At 37.6% G+C, this 25,020-nt stretch overlaps 1 protein-coding gene across 3 annotated transcripts in view; it reads left to right on the forward strand.

Moving 5' to 3' along the window:
* CAMK4 (calcium/calmodulin dependent protein kinase IV) overlaps positions 1-24,793 on the forward strand; it is a 182,594-nt gene extending 157,801 nt beyond the window's left edge. For all 3 annotated transcript variants that reach the window (XM_039848423.1, XM_039848424.1, XM_039848425.1), the window contains exons 8-11: positions 10,941-11,016; positions 15,114-15,240; positions 19,035-19,187; positions 20,236-24,793. In XM_039848423.1, the coding sequence (XP_039704357.1) occupies positions 10,941-11,016; positions 15,114-15,240; positions 19,035-19,187; positions 20,236-20,667 (788 nt within the window). In that variant the 3' untranslated portion in view covers positions 20,668-24,793. The remainder of the gene's footprint in view (positions 1-10,940; positions 11,017-15,113; positions 15,241-19,034; positions 19,188-20,235) is intronic.
* Positions 24,794-25,020: the final 227 nt, after the last annotated feature.

A 25,020-nucleotide genomic window follows, 5' to 3' on the forward strand; every position in this document is an offset into this window, starting at 1 on the left:
GTACGGGATAAATCAAAGCTTGTTGTGATAAGTTCTATATTTATCTGAGCCAAAGGGTCAAGGATACAGAGAGGAAGTAGCAATTAATCCTGCCTAGAGAGGTCTTTACAGAGGAGGGGCAATTGAGCTGGACACTGAGGGACGAGTAGGAGTTCAACAAGTGAAGAGGTGGCCACAAGGCATTTTTTTGTCAGCAGGCACACGAAGGGAAAAGTCATAGAGGAGTGGTAGCATCTGGCAAGTTCATGGACTATTTGTTACTTCCTCACTTTGAATGGCTGGGACATAGAGTCCTCTGCACAGAGGTTACAGATGGACATGGAAAGGTAGAATGGACCATATTTTAAAAGAATTCTGACTTGCTTTGGTGGATAATAGTACTCTAGCAAAGATTCTTAATCAGAGCAATCATATTTTTAAATCAAATCTGTATTTTATAAATATCTTAATAATGACGTTGTGACAGATGGATTTGACAGAGAAAAGAGATCAAAAGAAGACAAATTAAGAAGCTATTGTAAATGCTCTTTTCTGTCCATCTTACATCAGAAATCTACACACAGGTTTTTGTCACTCCATAAACAGCTTTTCAGCAGATATTTGATCTATTCCTATATCCAATCGTTTATTTTTTTAAATATAGAATGATTGTAAAAATACTATTTCAAACTCTTGTCCTTGCCATAAACAAGCCTGTCTTACTGATTACAGACGTTTATTTTCCCTTTACTATTTTTTTCCATGCAGATGTTCATATCACCCTAGAGGCTGTGTAATAAGCAAAGAGGGAATTGAATGGTTGAACGTAGTCAGGATAATCCTTCCACTCTGCTATAGGTAAAGGCTCCCAGGAAGGAGTCATTTGCTATATTATAAGAAAAGGAGGAAAAAGCAGCATAGAGGCTAGGGTAGAGCAGAGCGGGAGGATGGAGAGGGAAAATAAAAATGCTTTGTGGACTCTGAAGTACTAAACATATGTTGGAATCACTAAAATATAGGCTGAGGCCAGCTTAGAAGTCAAAAACAAGTAAGTTCAATGTATTTAATTACAAGCACGGTCCAAATTATATAAACATTTATTTATACATTCTCTTGACCAAAAGGAAATACACTAAAATATGACCTCAAAGTGGAAATAGAGGAGGAGGCAGGATTTTAAGGATGCACCTGTGTATAGTAACACAGAGAACACCGGAAAAGCTGAGTTAAAGAAAAACAGAAGTCACAGTAACACCAGGGCACAGGAAGTAGATGATGTAGAACAGAGGAAAGATGAAGAATTTCAAATTTTAAAAATTTTAATGTAAAAAAAATTGTAATGTAATGATGAATATTTTTATTCATCTGTCTTATAAACGATTATGAACCAGGCTAAAGCCTCCTGTGAGGTTCACTCTCAGTTCTAGCCTTTTCTCCCCTTACCACATATAATACTGTCATCAGTTTGGCAGGTGTCCTTCTGAGGTTATGTGGGTGGGGAGGAAACTGTCCATTTATAGAATGAGTTGAAAATGAGACCCAGTACAAGACTGATGAGAATCACTGTCGTGCTACAGGAAGCATGACTTTACACAGAGACTTTACATTTAGCTTGAAGTGTCTGAGGCGCACATAATTAACTGGAGAGGGGAGACGTGAGCTTGTTTCCTTGCTTGTAAGGGCGATTACATCCCAAGTCAATTATCCTCATGTGCACTGGGTCTAGTTTCTACCTTTAATGGAAGGCTTTTTTTAATTACATCTTTTGACGAAATGGGCATATATGTTATACTAACTGTTATTTGTCAGGAAATAAAAGAAAGAAAAACCACCCATTTGGTCTCATTCATAGACCCTTTGCCCCAGGCTGTTAATATCAGAGGGTTCTCCTATAAGTGAATTGGCAAATGAAAAATCACAGATGCTGTGTGTTTAAGCAAACACTTATTATTTCCTGGGGAATGTGCCCAGTTGAAACTAAACTCCAGTCCAGAAAATTAAAATCTGTGACCCAGATAAATGAAATCAATAACTAGTTCTCTGAAATAGTCCACAGAGTTAACACTGAAGAAATTCTCAACATTGTGTTGTTGAGAAAAGAAATTGATTTCAAAAAAAAAAAAATCCATTGGGCCATGACTCCTGATAAATTAATATTACTACTAAAATGTCTTACCTAGATTAGATATTAATACCAATCACAGAAAAGAAGTACAGTTGACATTAAACAGTTTAGGGGTTAGGGAGCACCAAATCCCTCATATAGTCCGAAATCTGTGTATAACTTTTGATTCACCAGAAACATAACAATTAATAGCCTATTGTGATGGGAAGGCTTACTGATCGATTAAACAGTCAATTCGAGTAAACAGTCAATTAACACATATGTTGTATATGTATTATATACTGTATTTTTATAATAAAGCAAGCTAAAGAAAAGAAAATGTTACTAAGAAAATCATAAGGAAGAGGAAATACATTTACAATGGTATACATATTTATTGAAAAAAATCTGTATATAAGTGTTTCTGCACAGTTCACACCTGTTTTCCAAGGGCCAACTGTACAAGCTATTAGAGTAGAAATGAAACTAATATGGTAATGGGTTAGATAAAAAAAGTAATTCTATACCATTATCTAATTTATTCATAAGCTTAATTAATTAAACTTATGTATGTTCACATGTCATATTTTTCCTTATCTGTTTATTCAAATTCTATTTTCAGGGTTCAGAGCTACTAAGAATTTATTTTCTCTTGGCATTTGCCAGGGTCTCATTATTACAGTGATAATCCTATCTTGTTGCCACATTGCTGTGTTTTAAAGAACTTATTACATTCACTATACCAAAATTCAAGATAATCTTTCAACAGCTTACAGTCAGACAAAAGAGATTTCTGCCACATGAACACACACTAATATGGAAAATTTAAATGAAATCAAAGAGATAAATCTAAAATACAAGCTTTCAGAATAGTTTCATAAAAGATGTGTTTTTGTTCATTTCTAGAGGACTAAATAGCTAAGGTGAAATAACAAGAGTATCAAATTATATTGGTAACAGAATCAAGTAAGTGATGATTTCACCTGAGAATTAATTAAATACCCACAATGATGACTTCCTTTTTACTATAAACTTTTTAAAAACTAGAAGAAGTAAATACTAATATAATGTCCACTGCACTTCCTGTAACTCTCTGCTTGACAGGCTGGCGTGTGTACACTAGGGGTCCTTGGGGCCTGTCGAAGTAGGAAGGGAGCGGAAAGGTGAGAGGAAGAAAACAGAGGATGCTAAGCAGTGAGCAAAGGGTGCCCAGGGCCCTCTCCTCTTCCCGGCCACAGCCCTCCTTTCTCCTTGATATAGGCTGTGTCCTCAAGCCATCATGACTGTCCCAGAGGCATGCTTGCAGAGCCTGATCCAAGTGAACAAATGCCAGTTAAAGGGAAAAGTGGAGCTGGGGACATATACAGGAGTCATGAAGAAAAGTCATAGCTCATTTATTCTTGACCTTGCAGAGGACAGGGACTCTGCAGGTTGAGTGCGAGTTTATTTGTAAGTTTTAAATCTAGAGGAAAATGAGTCTCTTGGGGTCTTTACACTGGTCTGGTACTGATCCAAACAACGTATATTCTGTAGAACTTCAATTGTGTCAATTTTTTATTTAATAAGTATTTATCGAACTCCCATTATGTACCAGGTAGGGTTCTAGTTGTTACAGAGGAGACTTCTTTTGAGATGGTACATTTTAGTGGAAGAAGACAAATAAACAAAATGAAAGTGTAAATTATATAAAAAGAGGTGATGATTTCTATGGAAGAATAGAGAATTGGGGAAGAGAATAGGAGTGGTAGGAGCTTGGGTTGCAATATAAACAGGGTGATCAGGGAAGGCTTCACACGAGAAAGGAACGTAAAAGCAAAGACTTGAAAGAGGAAAGGGAGAAAGCAAGCCAAGTGGTTATCTAGGGAAAGAGCATTCATTCTAGGTAGAGGGGACAGAGCACACTGGCTCTGAGGCAGGAACATGCCTGGGTGTCTTTAAGGCTCAGCAAGGAAGCCGGTTGGTTGGAATGCAGTGACAGGAGGTAAAGAGTAGGTAGGGAGGGGATCAGAGAGCTCCAACTAGAAGGATAAAGTTAACATTACTGAGATGGGGAGAACTTTTGGAGCAACAATTTGGGGGCCTGTTGATTTTTAGATGCCTGTTAGACATCCAAGTAGAGGTGACATGTGGGCAAAAGGGTGTATGTGTTTGAAGTTCAGGAGCAGGGACATGGCTATTGATATAAGTGTGGCATTATCAGCATATGGATGCTGTTTAAAGTCATGAGACTATCCAGGCAGAAAAAGAAACGACCCAGATTGATCCCTGGGCAATATCACCTTTAGGAGGCCCAAGAGAAGAGAAAGAACCACATTTATCATTCATAGATGTCAAATGGTAGAGGAGGCTCCACAGGACAGAATTAGGAATATGATCGGATGCTGTAAGGCAGAGGTTCCCAACCTTTTTGGCACCAGGGACTGGTGCTCCTATGAGAATCTAATGCCTGATGATCTGATGTGGAGCTGACTCTGCGACGCAGCTGGGAGCAGCTGCAAACACAGATGAAGATTCGCTCACTGGCCCACCGCCACTCACCTCCTGCTGTGTGGCCTGGTTCCTAACAGGCCACAGACCACTACCGGTCTGCAGCTGGGGGTTGAGGACCCCTACTGTAAGGCACAGATTTAGGGCTCAATATACAAAATAATATTCTGATATCTAAAGTCAGTAGTAGAAACTACTTCCTTGGGTTGCAAAATGGTCACAAAAGCTGATTGACTCATCTCTCAGGATTCAGGGCTATCCACAAGGGAAGAGGAGGAAGAGTCTTGCTAATTTTTGTATCACCTAGCAGATATATGGCATATGGTATTTAAATATTACCACAAAAGCTGTCTATATATTCTATATATGTAAACTAAGTTGAGGATTATGACAACCACTTAGTTAAATCACTGTTACCCAAATATTTTTTGGCCTAAGATGGCTGATAAACGAATCTAAAGATGTTATTACCAACATCACCCTCTCACTTCTCCTGTTCTCTTTGCTCTAGAGAGTTTTTTAACTTCTTGGTCTCCATACTATAAATCATTTTCTGTGCCCACTTCTTTGTAACTGTAAGCGACTGCTTCAAGAACAGAACCAACTGTGCCAGAGAATCTGCAGTGCTGTGAGGCTCAGCTCTATTCTTGCATATGTGAGGGTGGAAAGATGGGAGGGGAAGAGGTCAAAAGAAAGAAGTGATTGATGGCAAGTGGGTAGAAGACATGCTCGAAATATATTATTTGGGCCATGAACACCCCCAAAATGTTCCACTTTAGAATGTTGTTACAGAAAGGATATTCATAAAATAAAAATAAAAAGTTTCAAAAGAATTATTCTTGATAATTATCAGTAAGATTTATAGCACCTTTAGAGAAAAACACAGTATTTGTCATACTTAACACACGAGACGGAGTTTGAATTCTAAGTCCATTACTTTGTATTTGCATCTCCATATACAAGAGAGATTCTTATATAATGTTAACATTAGGATGAGTTGAGTTTATTTATTTGTATGGTTTATTTATTTATACTCTACCTCATTCCACAAAAATGGAAAGGCAGTTTTTCAATAGTTAATTTTCCTGGGCCAACTTCTATCAAAACTTTAAAGTGACCAGGAAACTCATTCTAATTAAGATTTGGAACAAACAGTGATTACTCCAAGATGGGAGGCTTCAGTGGAATTATAGAAAAGTGAATTTCATAGAAATAGAACTTTCAAGAGTAATAAAAACAAGTTGTGTTTATTTTTTCCTCTTCTGAAAAGCATTAGATGTTCTCCAATATTTGATTTTCTCTTTAGAGTATTATTTTTTAAAAGAGGAAGGTGAGGGATGTAAACAGGCTATCTTTCTTCACCCATTTAAGGCATTTATAAAAAGAGAAATATCACACAATTTGTGTGGCAAGAAAGACCTTTTTAACAGCTTAAATGAAAAATATTAAGTGAGAGTTGGATTGACTGGTATTTGTAGTGTAAAAGATCAAGAGAGCCCAGGAAAATGAGAAGGAAGGATTAGAACATAAAGCGTATCATTTCTGTTTCAAAACATCCTTCAAACTTTTTTCTTATTCTACACTAAAAACTCATAGATAACCAAAGTGACAGAGTCCTCAAATGCTTTCTCAGCCTTTCTCAACCTTTTCACAGCGTGGCATGCGTAGAACTGATAGAATTCTGAGAGCCGCTGTGGTAAGCTGACAGGGCTGCTCCTAGCCAGAGGCAGCCCCCTCTGGAAGCATCTCAACTGATCCACACCTTTGTTATAACACTTCACATACTGCACTGGGACATTGCCTCTCTTATCTGTTGTCAAAGCAAACATTGCACTTGACGAAGTTAAAAAGGTTATGCTCCATTCTTGCCAAATATATGCGATAGATACCTTAACAAATGACCAAAGGACAGCTAATGCTTTTCATGGTGCAGATGCTGAGAACAGAACCAGTTTGGAGTCTGCCCAGCTTTGAGCACTGCTGCTGCCGCCTACAGAGGCTGCCCTGAGTACATTCTTCTCCTCTGGGTTCCTAGGCCAAGTTAGGAACAGGGAAGGGCAGAGACTTTCCAAACTCTGATCTGCTTCTAGCAAATAAAACCCTCTCCCCGCTCCTTCCGCACTGCTTGCTCTCCTGAGGTGAAGTTTAGAGAGACTTCTAGATGCTGTGCTAAAGATGCCCTGGGTTTTTGTGGCCCAAGAAAACTCTGAATTCAAGCCAAGGTTTTACAGTAAAAAAAAAAAAGTCCCACGGTGTTTTTTTCCTCTGAGGGAGGTATATTCCCCCATATGTTTGACTCGCTTAAATGAGAGTTTGAAAACAAACAAACAACCCTGACCTACTAGAATCTGCAGCCTGGCCCTGACCTGCCTGCTGGGTGCTCATCACACCTGGGCCTCGTTGCACACACCACGCTGTGCTCCAGCCACTCCAGCTTCTTCCAGTCCCTTGAGTGCCCCTTGTTCCTTCCTGCCACAAGGCCTCTTCATGTGTGCTTTCACCACCTTCTTTCTTTCTCTTTCCTCAACCACCACCTTCTCCCCCTTTGCCTAGTTAACTTCTCAGAATCCTTTGTATCTCAGGTTAAACTTTGCTTCCTCCAGTCACCTTCCCTGATCATTCTCTTCCAGTCAGCCCTCTATGAGAGACTCTCTACCTCCAAGCACTTCCAGTTACCAGTATGCATTTCTTCATGTGGTTTTCTTGATCATCTACCTTCCTCACCAAACTGCAAGCTCCCCAATGGCAGACCCTTGTTCCCTTTGACTGCTCATTATTTTTCCCCCAGCACCACCTAACACAGTACCTGTTCTACAGCTGGAGATTATTAAATAGTTCATGATATATGAAATGAGTGAATGAATGAATGAATCTGTTGATTTCATTCACCTTAATCTCCCTTGGATTTGTCTTTCTCAAAACAGTTAACAATACTTTGAAAAAGTCTTCTGATAAAGAATGCCACCTGTAGTTTTAACTCAATAGGTAGGAAGGGATCATAAAGCTCATCTAGGGCATTGACAAAATGAAGGTACAATCAATGACCAAAATCATCCCTCTGTTTTTCTCCTAGGGCTTTAGTGAAAAGGAAGTTCTTTTCTCTAGATGAACCTCAATCTCTAGATGTTTTAATGGCACCACGATCTTATAAAAAAAAAAAAAAATCAGCACTCTGATGTCTAAGTGGTATGTGGGTGAAAAAATATTATAATTAAAGTTAGAGTTTTTTAATTTAATATTTATATTCAGTTAAAATTGCTTTTTAAAAAGATATGTATGATATCTTAGCAATTCCAAGACCATTAACCATATTGTTCTGCACTGGAGATTGGAGTGTGACTTGTCCTAGGAGCTCTGTAGCATTTAGTGTTTAATGAGCAATAATCTGAATGATAAGGTAATTTTAAAAAGTAGCAGAAAGCAGACCTACTTAAAAGATAGCCAGGGAAATCAGTAAATGATTATTGACTATTTCAGAAAAGATCATTCTAAATTATTTTAAATTCATTCTAAAAAATTGTATTATACCTCGAAATGATTTTCTTCCCCGCCTCCATTTTGTTTGTTTATTTGTTTGTTTGTTTGTTTTGGCAATGAGGTGAGAAAATATATGAAAGACAGACAGAAGCACTCACAGTATCAAAAGGTGGGCTGGTTGATCAATCTTTTCTCGAACTAAATTGGAAGTAGTTAACTATTTCTCCCTCTTAAGAAAATCATACATTTGTAAAATTACCTGCAAGGACATTTGATACTTAGGAGACTAGAAGCACTGATATGCCAGAGCCTGAAATTTATTCTCCAAAAGCTTTTGCCTCTTGGAAAAGATTCAGATAGATCACAGGAGTATGTTCTGCTGGTTCTGAAGTCAAGGTCTCATTAATCAGTAATTGAAAATATTTAAAGGTTAGTGTGAATGGCATCTGATTGTGTCCAGGTGTTTAGAGTTTGTTTCACCCAAATTTTATATTCTGATCGGTAAATATAAACTGATAAAAATTCTTTTTAAGGGAAGTTTATGATGGAAGACAAAAACATTCTATATTCCTCTTGTCTTGGTTCATCTCGCGGTGGAAAGTTTAGCTTTTCACACCACAAGTTTACTCACATTGCAGTGTATTGCCTTCCAAGGAAACAAATTGCCTCTGGAGAGTAAGTTTACACCCACTTCTATAAAGGGAGATCATATACTTGCATGTCAAGTAAGAAACCCAGATGCCCTATGAAGTGGATTTAGAAAGAAATTGGTTCCGTGGAATTCACTTTTGGGGGACCTTTGGCCTGGGAGCTATGACCAGAGAAAACTCCTGACCCTTGCGACAGCATGCTGACAGCACAAGGTGCCTCCCATCTAGTAGATTTCAGTAGAGCCAACAGACTGGTGCCCACAGGGCAGCGCAGACAGTAGGTGCACTAGTAGGAGGAATGAGAATAGCGGATTCTGTAGGTAGAGTACTTGTCCTCTCTTCTTGTTCAAGCTGTCAGTAATTATCCCTCTACCAATATCACAGTGGCTGGCAGGCTTAAAATTCAGAGTAAACTTGGAAATTAGCCAGTCCAATTCACTTAGATTTTAGAGGTGAAAACCAAGACCCAGAAAATGTAAAAGATTCTCCCCGATATACTTCTGTATTTATGTTTAAATGGCAGTGTGTAACTTGATAGCACTTTTCTGATGTAAAGACCTGAGTGGGGAAGGGCTGATGGTACTAAATATGCGTATTTGATGCATGCAGCTCCCAGACTGGAGCAGCTCTCAGAGACTAAGATGGACAGTAGCAGCCCTCCTGAAAGTGGAAGCCTAACCTGAGATTCCTTTGCACTATGACAAGCAAATCATTTTTGAATGAGAGTTCAGTGTTGGGGCCAAAGAACCATCTGTGGGGTACAGACTGCTCTGGGAAATGAAAGCCTACCTGACAGAGTGAATGGTGTTGGCATCGAGCATGCGTTTTTTTTTTTTTTAATTATGTTAATTAAATCGTAAGAGGAAAATTTTCTAGGAATAATTTGCCTATAGATGAGAAGAATTTCTTGGCCCCAGATACAATTTCTTAAAAAGTACATGTTGTTGAATTGCTGCTTAGGGCACTATAATGCACACTCTAATTTCACCATACAGTGTCTTTGCCTCCCATATCTTATGTAAGACAGTTTCTACAGAGAAGAGAATATCCTCATTGGAAAAGGATGGAGAGAGGGGGATGAGAGGATGTCAGGGAAAAATCTGTGTTCCTTTCTCTAAATTAAGCCCCGAGTCCCATGAGGGCAGCTTCCTTCTAGAGCTCACTTTGACAATCTGCACTGAATATGACACTTCCAGCCTGAGTGGACAGGGATCCAGTTCACCTGCTCTTCTGTCCCCTACTTCGAGGGAAAAGTGTTGTTTCCTCACCCCCAAGGCCTCCCTCAGTGTGCCCTCAGCATGCATCTGTCAGCTCCTTCCTCAGAGACCAGAGACCCCACTGACACCTACAGCACTTTTGTTCAAAATAGGAAACGACCATTCTAGGCTATAGGCCTGAACTATCACATCTCCTTTTCTTCCTTTGTTAGGTGTTAGGTAGGCAAACAAACAACATCTCCAATCCTCAGGGCGAATGATTGGACTCGCTTAACTAGCCATTTTCACAGCTCCAAGGTAATAAAAACATGAAAGAACTCACGATTCTATACTACAGGGCTGTTCTGCGGTTGAGAGCAACTTCCTCTGGGCAGGACTAATAGGAGCAGCCTCCTTATCACACAGAAGTCCTCTTTTTTCCAATTCATAGTCCCAAAATGACTGAAACAGCTGTCCCTGGGGATCTACATGTAGTTCTCAACACCGGGGCCTGTGCCAGGGCCCTCCTAGCTCCTGCTCCAATCTTCTAACACTAGTGACTTCCCAATTCCTCCCACTGTCTGCCCTGGTCTCTGCCCTGCACACTGTCAAATGCACATACTCATGGAGGCCCCATTCTCCAAGCTTATCTAGATCTCAAGGTAGCATAATTGTGCCTCTTTTCCTTTACTATGCTAAACTTTCATTTCTTTCTTTTCTATGTACAAAGCTCTCTTTGAAGTAAGGGATCTTTTGTAGCAGAGGCATAGCTCTATCTATCTGATTTGAGCAGTATCATGATGCTGCGATGTAGAATATTAAAGTTAATAACTTTATTTTTATGTACTCCAAGCACAGAGAGACTATAATCTCTCGCTAAAAGAGACAAGAATTTGTAGTCTCATTTGTTGGTTAGGAGAGAGAAGACAGGTTATAAAACTCTTCTTAAGTTTGTGTTGATGAATTCATTTCTTCCCTGTCACTTGTTATTAAATGTAAATGTTGAATTTAAACTCCAGTTTAACACAATTTTTCCTCTTTCTGCAGCACCTGAAATTCTTAGAGGCTGCGCCTATGGACCTGAGGTGGACATGTGGTCTGTAGGAGTAATCACCTACATCTTGTAAGTGAAGAAAAACAATCTTTATGCAAACTGTTTGCCTTTGCTATAATATTTTCTAAGTAACTATAGTCCTCATAAAAAATCTTTTTGACTTTTTGTGATTTTCTTTGACTCATTCTACTATACAATGCATAGCAGATTTGGAGAACAATTCATTATTTGATGATAGTAATAAATGTGAAATTCGTATTCACCTATTAAATGTGCTCTTATTTTACTTATTTGCATTGCATCAAAATAATTAGCGTATTAGTCCTTTTAAAAGGGCAAATGGCTGTTTAATCTCTTAAGCAATTCCAAACTGGTACATTTCTTATCAGAAGTGTTTTAAATGCATTTTTGGCTCTCAATTTTGTTTCCTATTTCTTTTAGTTTCTCAAGGACTTTGGTTTTAATAGCCTAAACTCAGAGAAACATTTTCTCTGGCAGGAAAAAATATGGGCTAAATCTCTCACTCCCTGGTATCCCCAATTTCATTCCTAAGCTCCTATCTACTAATACACAAAGGGTTTCAGGAAATTTGCAAAAGAGATGATGAAACTGTAGACAAATACAAGGGAAATAAGCAAGAAAGATAAAAGAATGTCTAGTGGGGAAGATGGCTGTTGAATAGCTACGAAAGCAAAATATCAATGAGTTTCAGGATTTCATTACAAACAAATAGATCTGGTTGCCCTTTGGAGGATCCTACGAGGTTAATTGTTGAAAGCTGTAACAGTTAAATCTATAAAGAGATTTTAGAGGGTTTGAAAGAGGGTTTATTGGTTAGCCCAAGCTGCCATGACAAAATACTATAGATTGGGGGGCGGGCGGAGTGCTTAAACAACAAAAATTTTTTTCTCACGGTTCTAGAGGCTGAAAGTCTGAGGTCAGGGTGCTGGTAGGCCAGGTTCTGGTGAGAGCTTTCTTCCTGGCTCGGAGACAGCCACCTTCTTGCTATGTCCTCACAGAACAGAGAGAAGAAGCAAGCTCTTCGTTGTCTCTTCTTAACAGGGCACTACTTCTATCATGAGGTCCCACCCTCATGAACTCCTCTAACCCTAATTCTCAGGCCTCATCCCCAAATGCCATCATATTAGCGGGTTAGAGCTTTAACATAAGAATTTGGAGAGGACACAATTCGATCCATAAAAGAAAGAGGGCTTTTTAAAAAATTTAATAGCAAGCTTAAAAATTCAAGTGTTTTGGTAATATGGCATGAGGTAACTGGTGTAGAACCACCACCACCCCCGCAGCCCCACACACCTTAAGCAACTTAGTAAACTCTGAGTATATACATTGGTCAGTAGCCAAGACAAAAAGGTTGAACAAGCAACTCAAAAATTAGCCATCTGCTATTCTGTAATGTCAGAAAATATTTTCAGTGTTCAATTCCCTGTGTTTTCAGAATATATTAAAGCTTCAGAAGAATTTGGAGAGGTAGAGAACCATGTTTTTTCTTATGAAAGTGCAAACTGTTGGGTGATTTCTGTTTGCCACATTAGGTGCTTAATTTGTTAAAACAAATTCCTAAGGCCACATCACAGAATTCTTTCAGCTTATATTTGATATCATATTTACACTCGGGAAAGAATGTTGTCTCCTGAAGTATGTAGTTGACATATCATACTTAGTGACGTTAAGTAAGAAACTGAACTATACAAATAATGACTCAAATTTGTCCCTAAAACATACATGTGCCCATCCAATTACAATTTTGTATTGAAATGGGATGGGAAGAGTTAAAGTACTAAGGATGTACAAAAACTCAGAGAGATGGAGATAGGAAACTAAGATACTTTACATTCACCTTGTAAAACTGAAAAATAGGAATGAGTAAAACTCCGTGATCTGGTCACTGATGTGAGAAAATAAAGAGAAAAAAAATGTAATCATTTAAGAAACATCTTATTATTGCCCTGGAAATAATATTTAAAGTCTGTCAAGGTCCTTTCCCCCAGTTTACTTAAGGTCATCAATTAATAGATGTTGGTTGAAAGTAAGCAGTAGTAGCCCAAAATAAAAATAAAAATACTGCTTCCTACTAATACCATTAGTTCTGGTCTAACTCTGTCAGTCTGGAGACTTTCTATTTAATCTGTAGTTCACTAATAATTGATGAATTCTATCAGGCAGGATTCACTGGAACACTTTCCCCAGCGGCATGTGCCCTTGGGGCTGTGTACCTCCTTCATTATTATTAAAAGTTACACCAGGCCATTTTGTGTTATGACCTTGCTATTTCTAAGGATGACAGTAGATGGGAAATAAAGGCCATTTTGTTGTTTTTCACGGGAATTCTGATCCCTCTACCTTTACACCTAAACCCTTAGTCCCCACAGACAAAAACAGCTACTACTACCAATGCTCAGGTCAGAATCAGAATCAGATGATGTCAGAGATTCAAACTCTCTCCTTCAGCTTTCAACACTGCAGTTCTGCCCAATGGCTTGGAGCAACACTTCAAGCCTGTACAATCCTAACATTCTCCTAAACGTCCTTGTCAGCATTCAAATATTTCCATTTCTGAAGGATTTTTGCACTGTGTGTGTGTGTGTGTGTGTGTGTGTGTGTGTGTGTGTGTGTACATCCTGTGTTCTGTGTCACATTTCTTCGATTTTTGGCATTTCAGGATGACATGACATAAACTTTTTACCTCTGTCACCAATTCACCAATTTGCTGACATGACCGAGATAAATGAAAGGCATTTAAGTACTGTACCTTCTGAACTGTCATTTTTCTCTCTCGATTTCCAGAAAGGAAAACATAGAGTTCCCTAAAATAAGCCTATAAAGTTTGCTAATTTCTCTGTGATTAACCAACAACAGACTATATTTTTCTAGTGTCATGGAGAGTACAGGAAAGACTGAGCAGCTTCCTTGTCAATCAAGGAGTGGACTCTATGCTCCCTTCTCTCCTCAGCTGGAGCAGGATCCTCTGTAGGGACCTGCAGTGGGAGCGGGTGGAGGCATTAGCCCAGTCCTCAGCATACCTGAGTCTTGCCTTTTCATGGCTGGCTGCAGAATGTTTGAGACAAAGACTCTCCCAAGGGGACGTTCCTTGAACAACAGGACGTGAGAAATTGCTTTTCCTAGAAACCCACTACATCAGGAAGCACTTGAACATTTCATGTTCTGCACCAACCTGGCCAGCCTGAAGGAAGAATTTGGGGAAAGGTTGTTTAACTTACTCATTCGTTTTCCCTCATCTTCTGTCAAATACAACACATTTCCTGGCAGGGGCTTTTTTTCTTATAGCCCCTTTTTGGTTCCTAGTGATTTCAGAACCTTCACCCTTCTAAAAACAACAGAGGCTTGATAGTCCTAAAAAGGCAACTCATTTTTCCAGAGATGGTTCTCCATTTCTTTTCTTCCACTTTTCTCCTTTATTTTTATGCTGACCCTGTTGTGGAAAATGAAGGTGAACATAGTAAAATGTCTGTTAGAAGTACAAAAGTGAGGACTACATACAAGGTTGAAGAAACTTTAGGCTGCTCATCTCTTTGGCTGCATCTATCTTTTCACTGTATGAAGTGTAAAAGGCCATTCTCTGATAGTAGTTTGAGCTCCGGTCTTTTTCACTCTGAAATCCAAACTGCAATGGGATGGAAATCTAATACTTTGCTCATTTCTATGGAGGAATTCAGTGAATGAGACTGAGTAAAAATGACTGAAAAATCATTTCTTTCCACCTTTTAATCTCTTTATTCTTAAAATCCTAATTCTTCTACTTTTTGATAAATTAGAACTCTAATCAATCTCTGTCTTTCCAATTCCTGGTGAAAATAATCATGGAAAGTCATCAACATAGTGCCAATAATAATGTTAACTATTATGATTGTTGTTGTTTTGTGTCATAATTATTAATATTTTTATAATTTTTTTTTAGAAATCCTAAACTGGTTTTGTATCTATTCTTGCTTCCTGAAGTCATGACTGTGTGTTTACACTCTCAAAAGTGAATTGTCACAAGGCAGTTACATACTCGTGCCGGATAGACTTGCATTCATAATGGGAAGCTGTGAGAAAGGGTAGTCTTAAATTTCTACAAAAAAAAAATTGATGAAATATACTTAGGCTTTTAAAAACATTTTATTCCCTATCTTTTGTCCCTCCAGACTTTGTGGATTCGAACCATTCTATGATGAAAGAGGCGATCAATTCATGTTCAGGAGAATTCTGAATTGTGAATATTACTTTATCTCCCCCTGGTGGGATGAAGTATCTCTAAATGCCAAGGACTTGGTAAGTATAACCGAAATGAAATGAAATGAAATGAAATGAAATGAAATGAAATGAAATGAAATGAAATGAAATGAAATGAAATGAAGTGAAATCTCTCACATTCATCTTTAGCTGGTTAATGGGCAGTGTCATTTTTAAATTCACCCTGCTTAGTAGCTTACTTCTTGATAACTGTATTTTTGCTAAAACAGTATATACTAATACATTTTCCTTATACATAATGAAAAATAGATATGTTTGACTCACTACTAGCTGAATTAACACAAACTACAGATTACTGCAATATTAATTAATGAGTTTTTACCACCTAGTCAATGTAGAGCCTTGCTTATGAAGACCGCTGTGTTGGGTGAATCCAAACATTAGCTTACACAGAACTTTGTTTTAACATGGCTTGCTATTACCTAGATTTGGTTATATTTCAAATAAAACAACATTTTTCTTGAAATTTTTAAACTTATTAAAATATCCTGATAATAACACAAGTCCCGTCATTTATCATTGTCATTATAAACAAGTTACACTGTACTAAAAATGCATTTTGTTTGGTGAGTTTTGTTTGTTTGTTTGTTTGTTTGTTTTACTTGGGTTCTAACTTAAGCTAATAATGAAGTTTGTTTGCATTCAGGAAACACATACCCTCTGAGGAGATGGCTCACCTGTTCTAAAATAAAGAGGATACTAGCATAGAATTAAAACATTTACCATCTATTCTCTAGAGAAAAACCATGCAGTAATTCCTAAAAGCTGACTTTTGAATCAGAGATGTTAGCTCTCCAAGGGAATCTTAGAAGCCATCTAGTCTTCCCCTCATTTTAAAGATGAGTGTGCTTTAGCCCATAGAAGTGAAATGACTGTCCTAGGTCATGTAAGTTCCCAGCAAAAAGTCATTGTCAGGAAATAATGATTCAAGTTTCCAGACCCCTTATCCAAAGCTCTTTTCCCTCCAAACATTTTCTTCTTACCTCCCATGTTCTTCCATGAAACAAATATGCTACAAGCTATGACTTTTCCAGTGTGACTGGGAAGAAAAGGAGTACACATGATATATGGATGTATCATCCCAACTCCACCCTCAAGTCAGGCCCCACACTCCTAAACATCTCTTGAATTCACCCACTTCTCTCCACCTCCACCACCACTGTCCAATCCAAGCCCCCATCATCTCCCACTGGATCACTGCCACGACTTCCTGTCTGGTCTCCCTGCCTCTTCTCATGGCCTTCCCAATACACTCTCCACACAGGATCCAGAGGAATAGCCTTAAAAATAGCCCCTGCTTTGGGGCTCTTAGAACAAAATCCAAGACCTATAACAAGGTCTATACAACACTTGCTGCCTGGTCTGGAGCCTGTCACCCTCTCCCCTGCCACTCATTTCACATCACTCTCCTTTGATCTCTCTTCACTCCAGTCACCAGACTTCCAATCCCTCATCGGTGTAGCTCTGGATATGAGCCATTGCTCTTTCTTCTGCTTTGTAATGTTCTTTCCTCCATCCTTCCTTCCTATTCCTCATCACCATCACATACATTCACATACACAGCTCTTTGAGGGGGTAACTTTTATCTTCAAGCCCTAGCTACCATTTGATATCCTCTGGGAGACTTGGTCTGCCCCCCATTTGCAGTCCCTCCTCCTACAATTGGTTTGTTCCTTTGTCCCCTAGACTTCCTCTTTTATGATATTGTCATTTATATTTACTTGGGCAAAAGTCTTCCTGGGAGAAGACAAAGCATGTGTTCCCAGATCTTAGTGCCATATGGGCATATAGTACAGACTCAATAAATGTTTATTGACTAAAACGATAAATTAGGAAATAGACCATAGATTTTTAAAGTATGACTACTACCAGATTTTTATGTAATCATCTGAATTGCCCTCCACCACCTCTCAGATTTTAACCCTAAGTAGACTCATGTCTCTGCCTTCTACAAATTCAGTGTCCCTACCCCAAACACACATTCCTTTGTGCATTTTACAGAAAAGAAGTAAAAGGATAACCAGATATTTATCCTTCATTTGCCTTGCAGCCTGATTTTGTTAGCCTGTGTTCAGTTCTTGTTAGGTTATTAGAGTTAGAAAAGACCTTAGGCCTTAAATCATCCAAAGTCCCTCATTTTACACATTTTACACATGAGCCTGAGAGGTTGCCTAGGAGGCACTATGGTGAGTGGCCACAAGATGAGCTCTGAGGTAAGGCAGACCTGAGTTTGAATATAGCCTCCCCCAATTACAAGTTGTTTGACCTTAGACAAGTCACTAAATCTTTCCGAGCTTCCTTCCATCACTTATATATAAATTGGAGCTAATAGTTTCAAGGGAAAAATTACCTGTGTTTTTTTAATATGCATGTAGGAATGGACTTACAACTGGATAAAGAAATTATGGTTCCTATATACAATGGAATATTACTTAGCCATTAAAAAAAATGAAATTGTACTATTTGCAACAACATGGATGGACCTAGAGGTTATTACGCTGAGTGAAATAAGTCAGACAGATAAGGATAAATACCATATGATTTCTCTTATATGTGGAATCTAAAGAACAAAAAGAACAAACTAATAAAAAACAGATTCACAAATATAGTGAATAATTTGGTGACAGACAGAGGGGAGGGAGGTGGGGGACTGGGAGAAAGGGGAGAAGGGTTAAAGAAGTACAAATTAGTAGTTGATAGATGGTCATGAGGATGGGGAGCATGGCATAGGGAATGCAGTTAGCATTAATACGATGGCTAGATGGAGGGTCAGGAGAGGGAGGGAGCAATTGGGGGGATCGTTTTATAAACTATATAGATGTCTAACCAATGTCCTGTATACTTAAAACTAATTTAAATAAATAAATTTCAAAAAAAAACGATATCCCCCCCCCAAAAAAAAATGGATTTACAAAGGAATTAAGGCGAAAATAAGATTATATAAGAAAAGGGCCTAGGAGAGTGTCTATAGGTATTCAGCTCATATGCGGGTCTTTGTCTAGGGTCACAAAAGTATTTAGACATAATTAGGGCTCGAACATGCCTCCTGACTACAAACAGTGTTTGACTCATTCCAGGTCACCCCTTCTGAGCCCAGGGCCAGGGATTATTTTGGCTGTTGATTTTTCTGGCAATGTATTGTTGGCTCATCCTCACAAGCAGGGATAAATTTGCCAGAATGGGCTGCTATTGGTTGGATTCAGTCCTTCAAACGAATCATGCCCCCAAGCCACTGACATCTTACTTTGATCCTAAATAGGCTTTTACTCCGGCACTCAGATTGTTTCTTCAAGTACCTTTAAGGGACTAGAGAGAACCATAAACTTCATGATAGAATCACAGCATAATCATAGAGGCTATGACACTATCCCTTCGTTTGACTTTTAATCCCCACGGAAAGAATGATAAATGAGCAAATGATTTTGTCTTCACTGAGATATATTTTAAGTTCTGAATTCTAAGTGATATGAAGTGCAGCCCAGAATTATTCAGACACTGGTTCTCCTTCGAAGAGCTTTCGGTCCACAGGCCAGCAAGGACCTGTTTCTTCGACCTCTGTTGGAAAGTCAGCCACCATTTTGGGCTCTCTGGTGGCACACACCTCTGTCTTCTCAGACTCCCTCAGCTACTGCTAGTTGAAGCAGTTTTTAACCCCAGTGATTTCCAAGGGCTTAAAAAAAAAGATTTTTAAAAATATATTCAGTGGTATTGCTATGGACAAAGAATAAGACCTAGAAGTTCACAAGATGAGGGACAAGCCCAAGCCATCATTAAAATCTCCCTAAGAAGTCTATGACTCTTTATCACTTCAGGTCAAAAAATTAATTGTTTTGGATCCTAAGAAACGGCTGACTACCTTCCAAGCTCTCCAGCACCCGTGGGTCACAGGTAAAGCAGCCAATTTTGTACACATGGATACCGCTCAGAAGAAGCTCCAAGAATTCAATGCCCGGCGCAAGCTTAAGGTAAGTGACATATATTTCATTTTGTGTTGTTTTAAAAAAGTATTTCTCTCTTATCTTGAATTATCAAAGATAATTTCACAATTCTTCATCTAATACTATTACTCATCTCCTGTGGTACCAGGCAAAATTCTGCTTTGAAATCCTAATAATACTGGTATAAAGCCACCTATAGTCTTATGTTATCCTCTCATAAGAATGTATTGTTAATAAAGTGAAATGTGTTACATATTGAGATTTATTCACCAAACAAACACATTATCACTGCTTTTCATTGACTTAAGGCTGAACTACTTGAACAACAATATTCAGGAAGCTGATATTTATTCTTTCTGAATATGTGAGAACTGGGGGGAAGAATTTTTAACTATATTTTGTAATATAGATAAATAATTACCATACTTGGTAAAATTAAAATACTCGAATAACTCAAATTATCTTCCAAAATATATCTTTTATAGATTATATGTAGAATAGAGAATAGGTGCTTTTCTCTTACATAACGATATTTGGGACTAGCGATATACACAGGGATCTCAAAGAACAATCGAAGGTCAAAAACAGTGTTCTACTCAGCCATCACTTGTGGTCTGACACAGACTAAATAAACCTGAAGGGTTCCATGGTTAAATTCACTTGAAATACCTGGATTAAATACCCTCGACTTAACGCAGTCTATCTCAAATAAATCTGGCCATGAATCTCTTTTATCCCCAAGATACCTATTAATATGCATAGAACTAGGGCTCCATGAAACGAAGACTTTGGGAAACTCAATCTGAAATTGTTGAAAACTGGTAATCCATGGACAAACTCATTTACTCAGCCTTTCAGTTGTCCAGATGATTAAATACAGAGACTAGTTTGCGATGAATGACATTTTTCTGTTTACTCTATGAACAAGTTTTCATATGACAATTTTGTAATAATATACTTTGAAAGATTGAATATTAACATATAAAGCAAACTCTCTAAATGTGAAGTTGAGATTGAGCTCCGATTTGGAATTTTAAGTGGAGGTGACACCTGACACTTTTCTGTTTCCAACCAGGCAGCAGTGAAGGCCGTGGTGGCCTCCTCCCGGTTGGGAAGCGCCAGCAGTAGCCACGGCAGCATCCAAGAGAGCCAAAAGGCCAGCCAAGAGCCATCTCCAATCCAAGATGGCAATGAAGGTGTTAAAGCTTTTCCAGAAGGAGAGAAAGTTCAAGTAGATGTGGCTCAAGTGGCAGTTGAGAGGGCAAAGGCTGAGCCAATGAAGGTGCAGGAGGTAGAGGAAGTTAAAGATGCTGCTATAAATGCTGCCGATGCCACCAAGATGGTGCCCGAGGCACTAGAGGATGGGATAAAGGTGGCCGACCCGGAAATAGAAGAGGGCTCAGCGGAGGAGAAGCTGAAGACTGAGGAAGCCTCCAAAGAAGGGCAAGAAAACCCTGCTCTGGGAATTGTTGCTCAGCAGAATGACATGATCCTGCCAGAGTACTAAATTGGCTAGCTTCCAATCTGGAAGCCAAATCCTGGCACTTTATGCATTTTGTCCTTCAGCAAGGAAGGTGTGGAAGCATGATATGCACTATAGTGATTCTGTTTTTGAGGTGCAAAAAAATACATATGTATCAGTTGGTAATCCTAACTTCAATGCATGTGACTGCTTTATGAAAAAATAGTGTATTCTGTGGTATGTAATGGATACCTAATACTGATGAGTTAAATTTGAAATTGCAAGTAAACAAAACACGACTTTTAAAAACATGCTTTTTCAGGGACCAGTAGCACACATTTGAAGTAAATAGTAACAAATCGTTTTTGCTTTGAAAACCTAGCCATCCCGTACCCTTTGGATTTCTTCGCAAAGGGAGTCATCCCTTTGGATTATTGCTCAGCTCGTACTAAGTAGTATCCTAAAATCTGTTCCTCTGACATTCACATTTTACTTTTCATCAATGTGTTCAAATTGTTTACAAGGAGACAGTTATAGGTTATAGTCTTTTGGTATGTGCAAAAAAAAATTCCGCAATGGTAGGAATTGAAGCATACTTGAAGGGCCATAAGACCATATGCCCCCAAAGCGTATGTGGGGAATGCATTTTTATTTTGTCCTTATTTATACACACTATATTACTAACAACCAAAAGTGTTCTATCATAAAATTCTGCCATTTTCCAATTCTGGAGAAAGTATTTTACGTGCTCATGCTGAGGAATGCATTCTTTCTCTCACCTGTTCTCTAATACAATGTTTTTCTGATGGACAACACTTAGGAAGGAATTAAGAAATTTAGGAAAGAAAAGAGATAAGATCGGGCTTAGAATAACAAAGATTGACTCCTTGTCATTTTTCAGATAAAATTGGACTTATTCATAAATTTGTACAACTTTACAGAACATTTTTATGTATAAACTCTACAATTACCAAGTTTCGAATATTTAGAAAAATCTACCCCTGAGGATGGTGCCAAAGTATCTAAATAGAGTAGAAACAGTATTCCATTATAATGTCATTCATTATTGACTTTACTAGAGTAAGGAAATAGTTTTGTTTATAAAAGTCTTTTTTTCCCTTCAATTAATGGTTATCTAGGTACACTGCTTATGAACTAAAGAGATTTCTGAAAAGCTAGTATATCTTTTAGCACACTTGGAATGAAAGTGCCCACATTTTACAGTGTAGTTTCAAAAGTTTCCATGTGAAGAAATTTAGACAGTGCAACTTTTTATTTACTTTAAAAAACAAAAAGAAAAAAAACACCAATTTCAAATCAGACTCTTGAGAAGCTGTAACATTACACCTAATACTTTACTATGATTTTTTTCAAAATATATTTCTTTGATTTTTATATTAACACTTTTCCCTTATAGAAATCACATTTAAATTCCAATTACATCAGATTTATTTCTAATTTGAATAGAAATGACGGCTTTTATGAAATTATGTATCACATTTAGTACCTTTTAACTTCAAAAATTTTTTTCAAAGAACAAAATGATAGATGATAAAAATGGCTATCACATAAAAATCCTCATAAAAAAATAGAAATCTTAAATTTTTTTGGCTCTTCCTCAAAACTATTAAATTAGAAAATAAAATTAAACCTCTGTTTCTGGGGGCTGTTGGACCTGGGTAGACATTCTGCTTTCCAAGCACAAATTTTCCTTTCCTGCTATTCTCCTGAGAAGATAACAAGGTAGGGCTTCTCATCTTTCAGAGTTTAGGGGCCTGACAGGTCACTGACATGGAGGAAGTAGCCCTTAAGGGCATATCATCTGAACTCAGAGGAAGATTATTTTTTGTTTTATTTTTATTAATTAGTAGAAAGTACTTATCCTCTTCTTCCCTGTTTCTTTCGTTCCTTCCTCTTTTCTTTCAAAATTCCCATTTCAGCTATGATTAAGGGCTCACTACTTTTAACCTTTAAGAATGCCTTTTTTACTAAGCATTAAGATTTCCATTTTAAATGATCAATTGCCTGGTGTACTTTTACCAATGAGATTCAACAGGTATATGCAATAAGTGTCCCATATATTACAAATGGGGAAAAGAGAGGGAAAGCAATCTTGTTAGAAAGTGGCAATTAGTTGAAAGATCAGAACATAACGTCCCTCCGGGCCTACTCCCATGTTGTTCCAAGGGCAGTTGTTACACCATTCTAACACTTCAGTGCTTGGTCCTGAGGACTGCAAATGCCAGGGCCAATGTGTGTATAAGAATTTTACCAATTTAAGCCTTTTCCTTGGGGAGCACCCGAGGATGTGAAGGTAATTTCCTCCTTTTTTTTAACTTGTAAATTGCACTCTTAAAAAATCAATGGGGGTTTTAAATTTTGACTTGTAAAAATTAAGTCCTGATAATGCCTAAATAGTGACTAATTTAGTCATTCCAGTGGAAAAACAAGTCAAACTCTCACAAAAATTGGTCATTTCTGCCAAGAGATTCAATCTAAGATTTCATAGAAATACAACCTAAGTTAGGATAATTGGTTAACATTTTGAAAGAACAGCAAATATTTATATTCTTTGTTAAAATGGGATATATTATCTTTCTCAAAGATCACTTAGCTAAATAATGGTAGCTGGAGCTTTAATTTGGCAAACTGCTTCATAATGTTACCTTTCTTTAATTGACAATATAGTCAAGTTATATTTGAAGCAAAAGAATTAAGGGAGTTTCTGCAAAGAACAATAAATTACCTTTTGCATTTAGGGCTGACAATTATCATATTTCATTATTAAATTTTGTCTTCAGATAAGTTCAAATGCACAGCATAACCTAGACGATTTTACTGTGAAGAAGGACAATCTTGATATCCCCTATTTAAATCTAATTGGAATCCCAGTGATTTTTCTCAAACCTTAAGAACTCCTTTTGCCCATGAATACGCCAAGTAGAAGTTAGAATAATATGGTTGTAGAAGTTATCTTCTAGAGCAAGTGCTGTCTAATATAAATATGAAGCAAGCTACATACGTAATTTTAAATTTTCTCTAGGCACACTTTAAAAAATAAACACAAACAAAACAAAAATGAGTGAAATTAACTGTATTTTAATCCAATATTTCCAAACTATTATTCCAACATATAATTGATATAAGAAATTCGTGAGATATTTTAAATTTTTAAAAAATTTTTATACTAAGTTTTTAAAATCAGGAGTCTGTTACACCTTTAGAAAATCAAGTGCCCAGAGCCATGTGTAACTAGAAGCTACCGTATGGGAATAGCACTGTTCTAGAGTATTTTTTAAGCAAAATGACACATGAATTTCTACGCTGCGATTAGAGCTTCCTCGGTTTTCCACACTGATGAGTTGGTAGGAGGTCAAAAAGAAAATGTTTCAGAAATGTCATAGATTGAAATAAATAAAAACTCTATTGGCCATTTCTGCTTATTAACGTGCTTCAAAGAAGGAATGTTCCTAGACATGACTTTTAGAGAACAATACCTTCCTGGGCATTGCTAGATTGCCTATTAGCCACAATCCCGTTAATCCCTTTTGGTCTCTGGAATCTTGAATACAGGCTCTCCGTGAAGCCAATAGTATTCTTGTGTACCCAGATTTACTGTGGGTGAATCATTCAGGAAGGACTGCACAAAGAATCTTAATAGGAGTTTGCAGGCCTGGACTAGGCTAGACACCATCCTCATGTTTCAAACAATATTTCTTTCTAGAAACCTAAAAAATACCAACTTTTCATGATGAAGATTATACAATTAGGATGATAACCCTCCAGATGTGACTATGATCATCAGCTGGCATTTTTTGGATTTCCTTAGAAGGGTTTAATCAACACTGCCATTACACATGGATCCAAAAGACTTTTGAAATTTTTTTACATACTACTATTTTAGAATAATCCTCAAGGTTCTATAGCCATTTTTAGTGGCAGACTTAAAAAGCAAGAATGGTTTGCCTTTTACTGTGACCTCAATTACATAGCATTTTAAACATATTTTGTAATTTAGAATGTCTAGCAATCCCTATTTCCAGTTTCACATGCAAGGTAATTGTTGGTTGGTTGCCTACACTGAAGATTTAAAGAGAGCCATTTCGTTTCATAATTTAGCTTTTATTTCACAGAAGCATCTAGCTACATTTCAAATTGGAAAAAAAAAAAAGAAAAGAAAAGAAGAAATGCCAGAAGAGGCAAAAAATAAAATTAGTAAACCATTTATTCTGTTTTATGATTGTTCTTGCAAAACAGATGCAAAAAAAAAAAAAGTCACAGTGAATCAGCACTAGGTTTTTCTTGATGAAGGTTCACTCCACATATAATTGACATAAATATAGTGAGCAGAGTCAATTATATAATTACAATGCCATTATGTAATTTACTTGTCATTGC

Source organism: Pteropus medius, unplaced genomic scaffold, assembly GCF_902729225.1.
Source record: "Pteropus medius unplaced genomic scaffold, Ma_sr-lr_union100, whole genome shotgun sequence".
In the NCBI taxonomy this organism is placed as follows: domain Eukaryota; kingdom Metazoa; phylum Chordata; class Mammalia; order Chiroptera; family Pteropodidae; genus Pteropus; species Pteropus medius.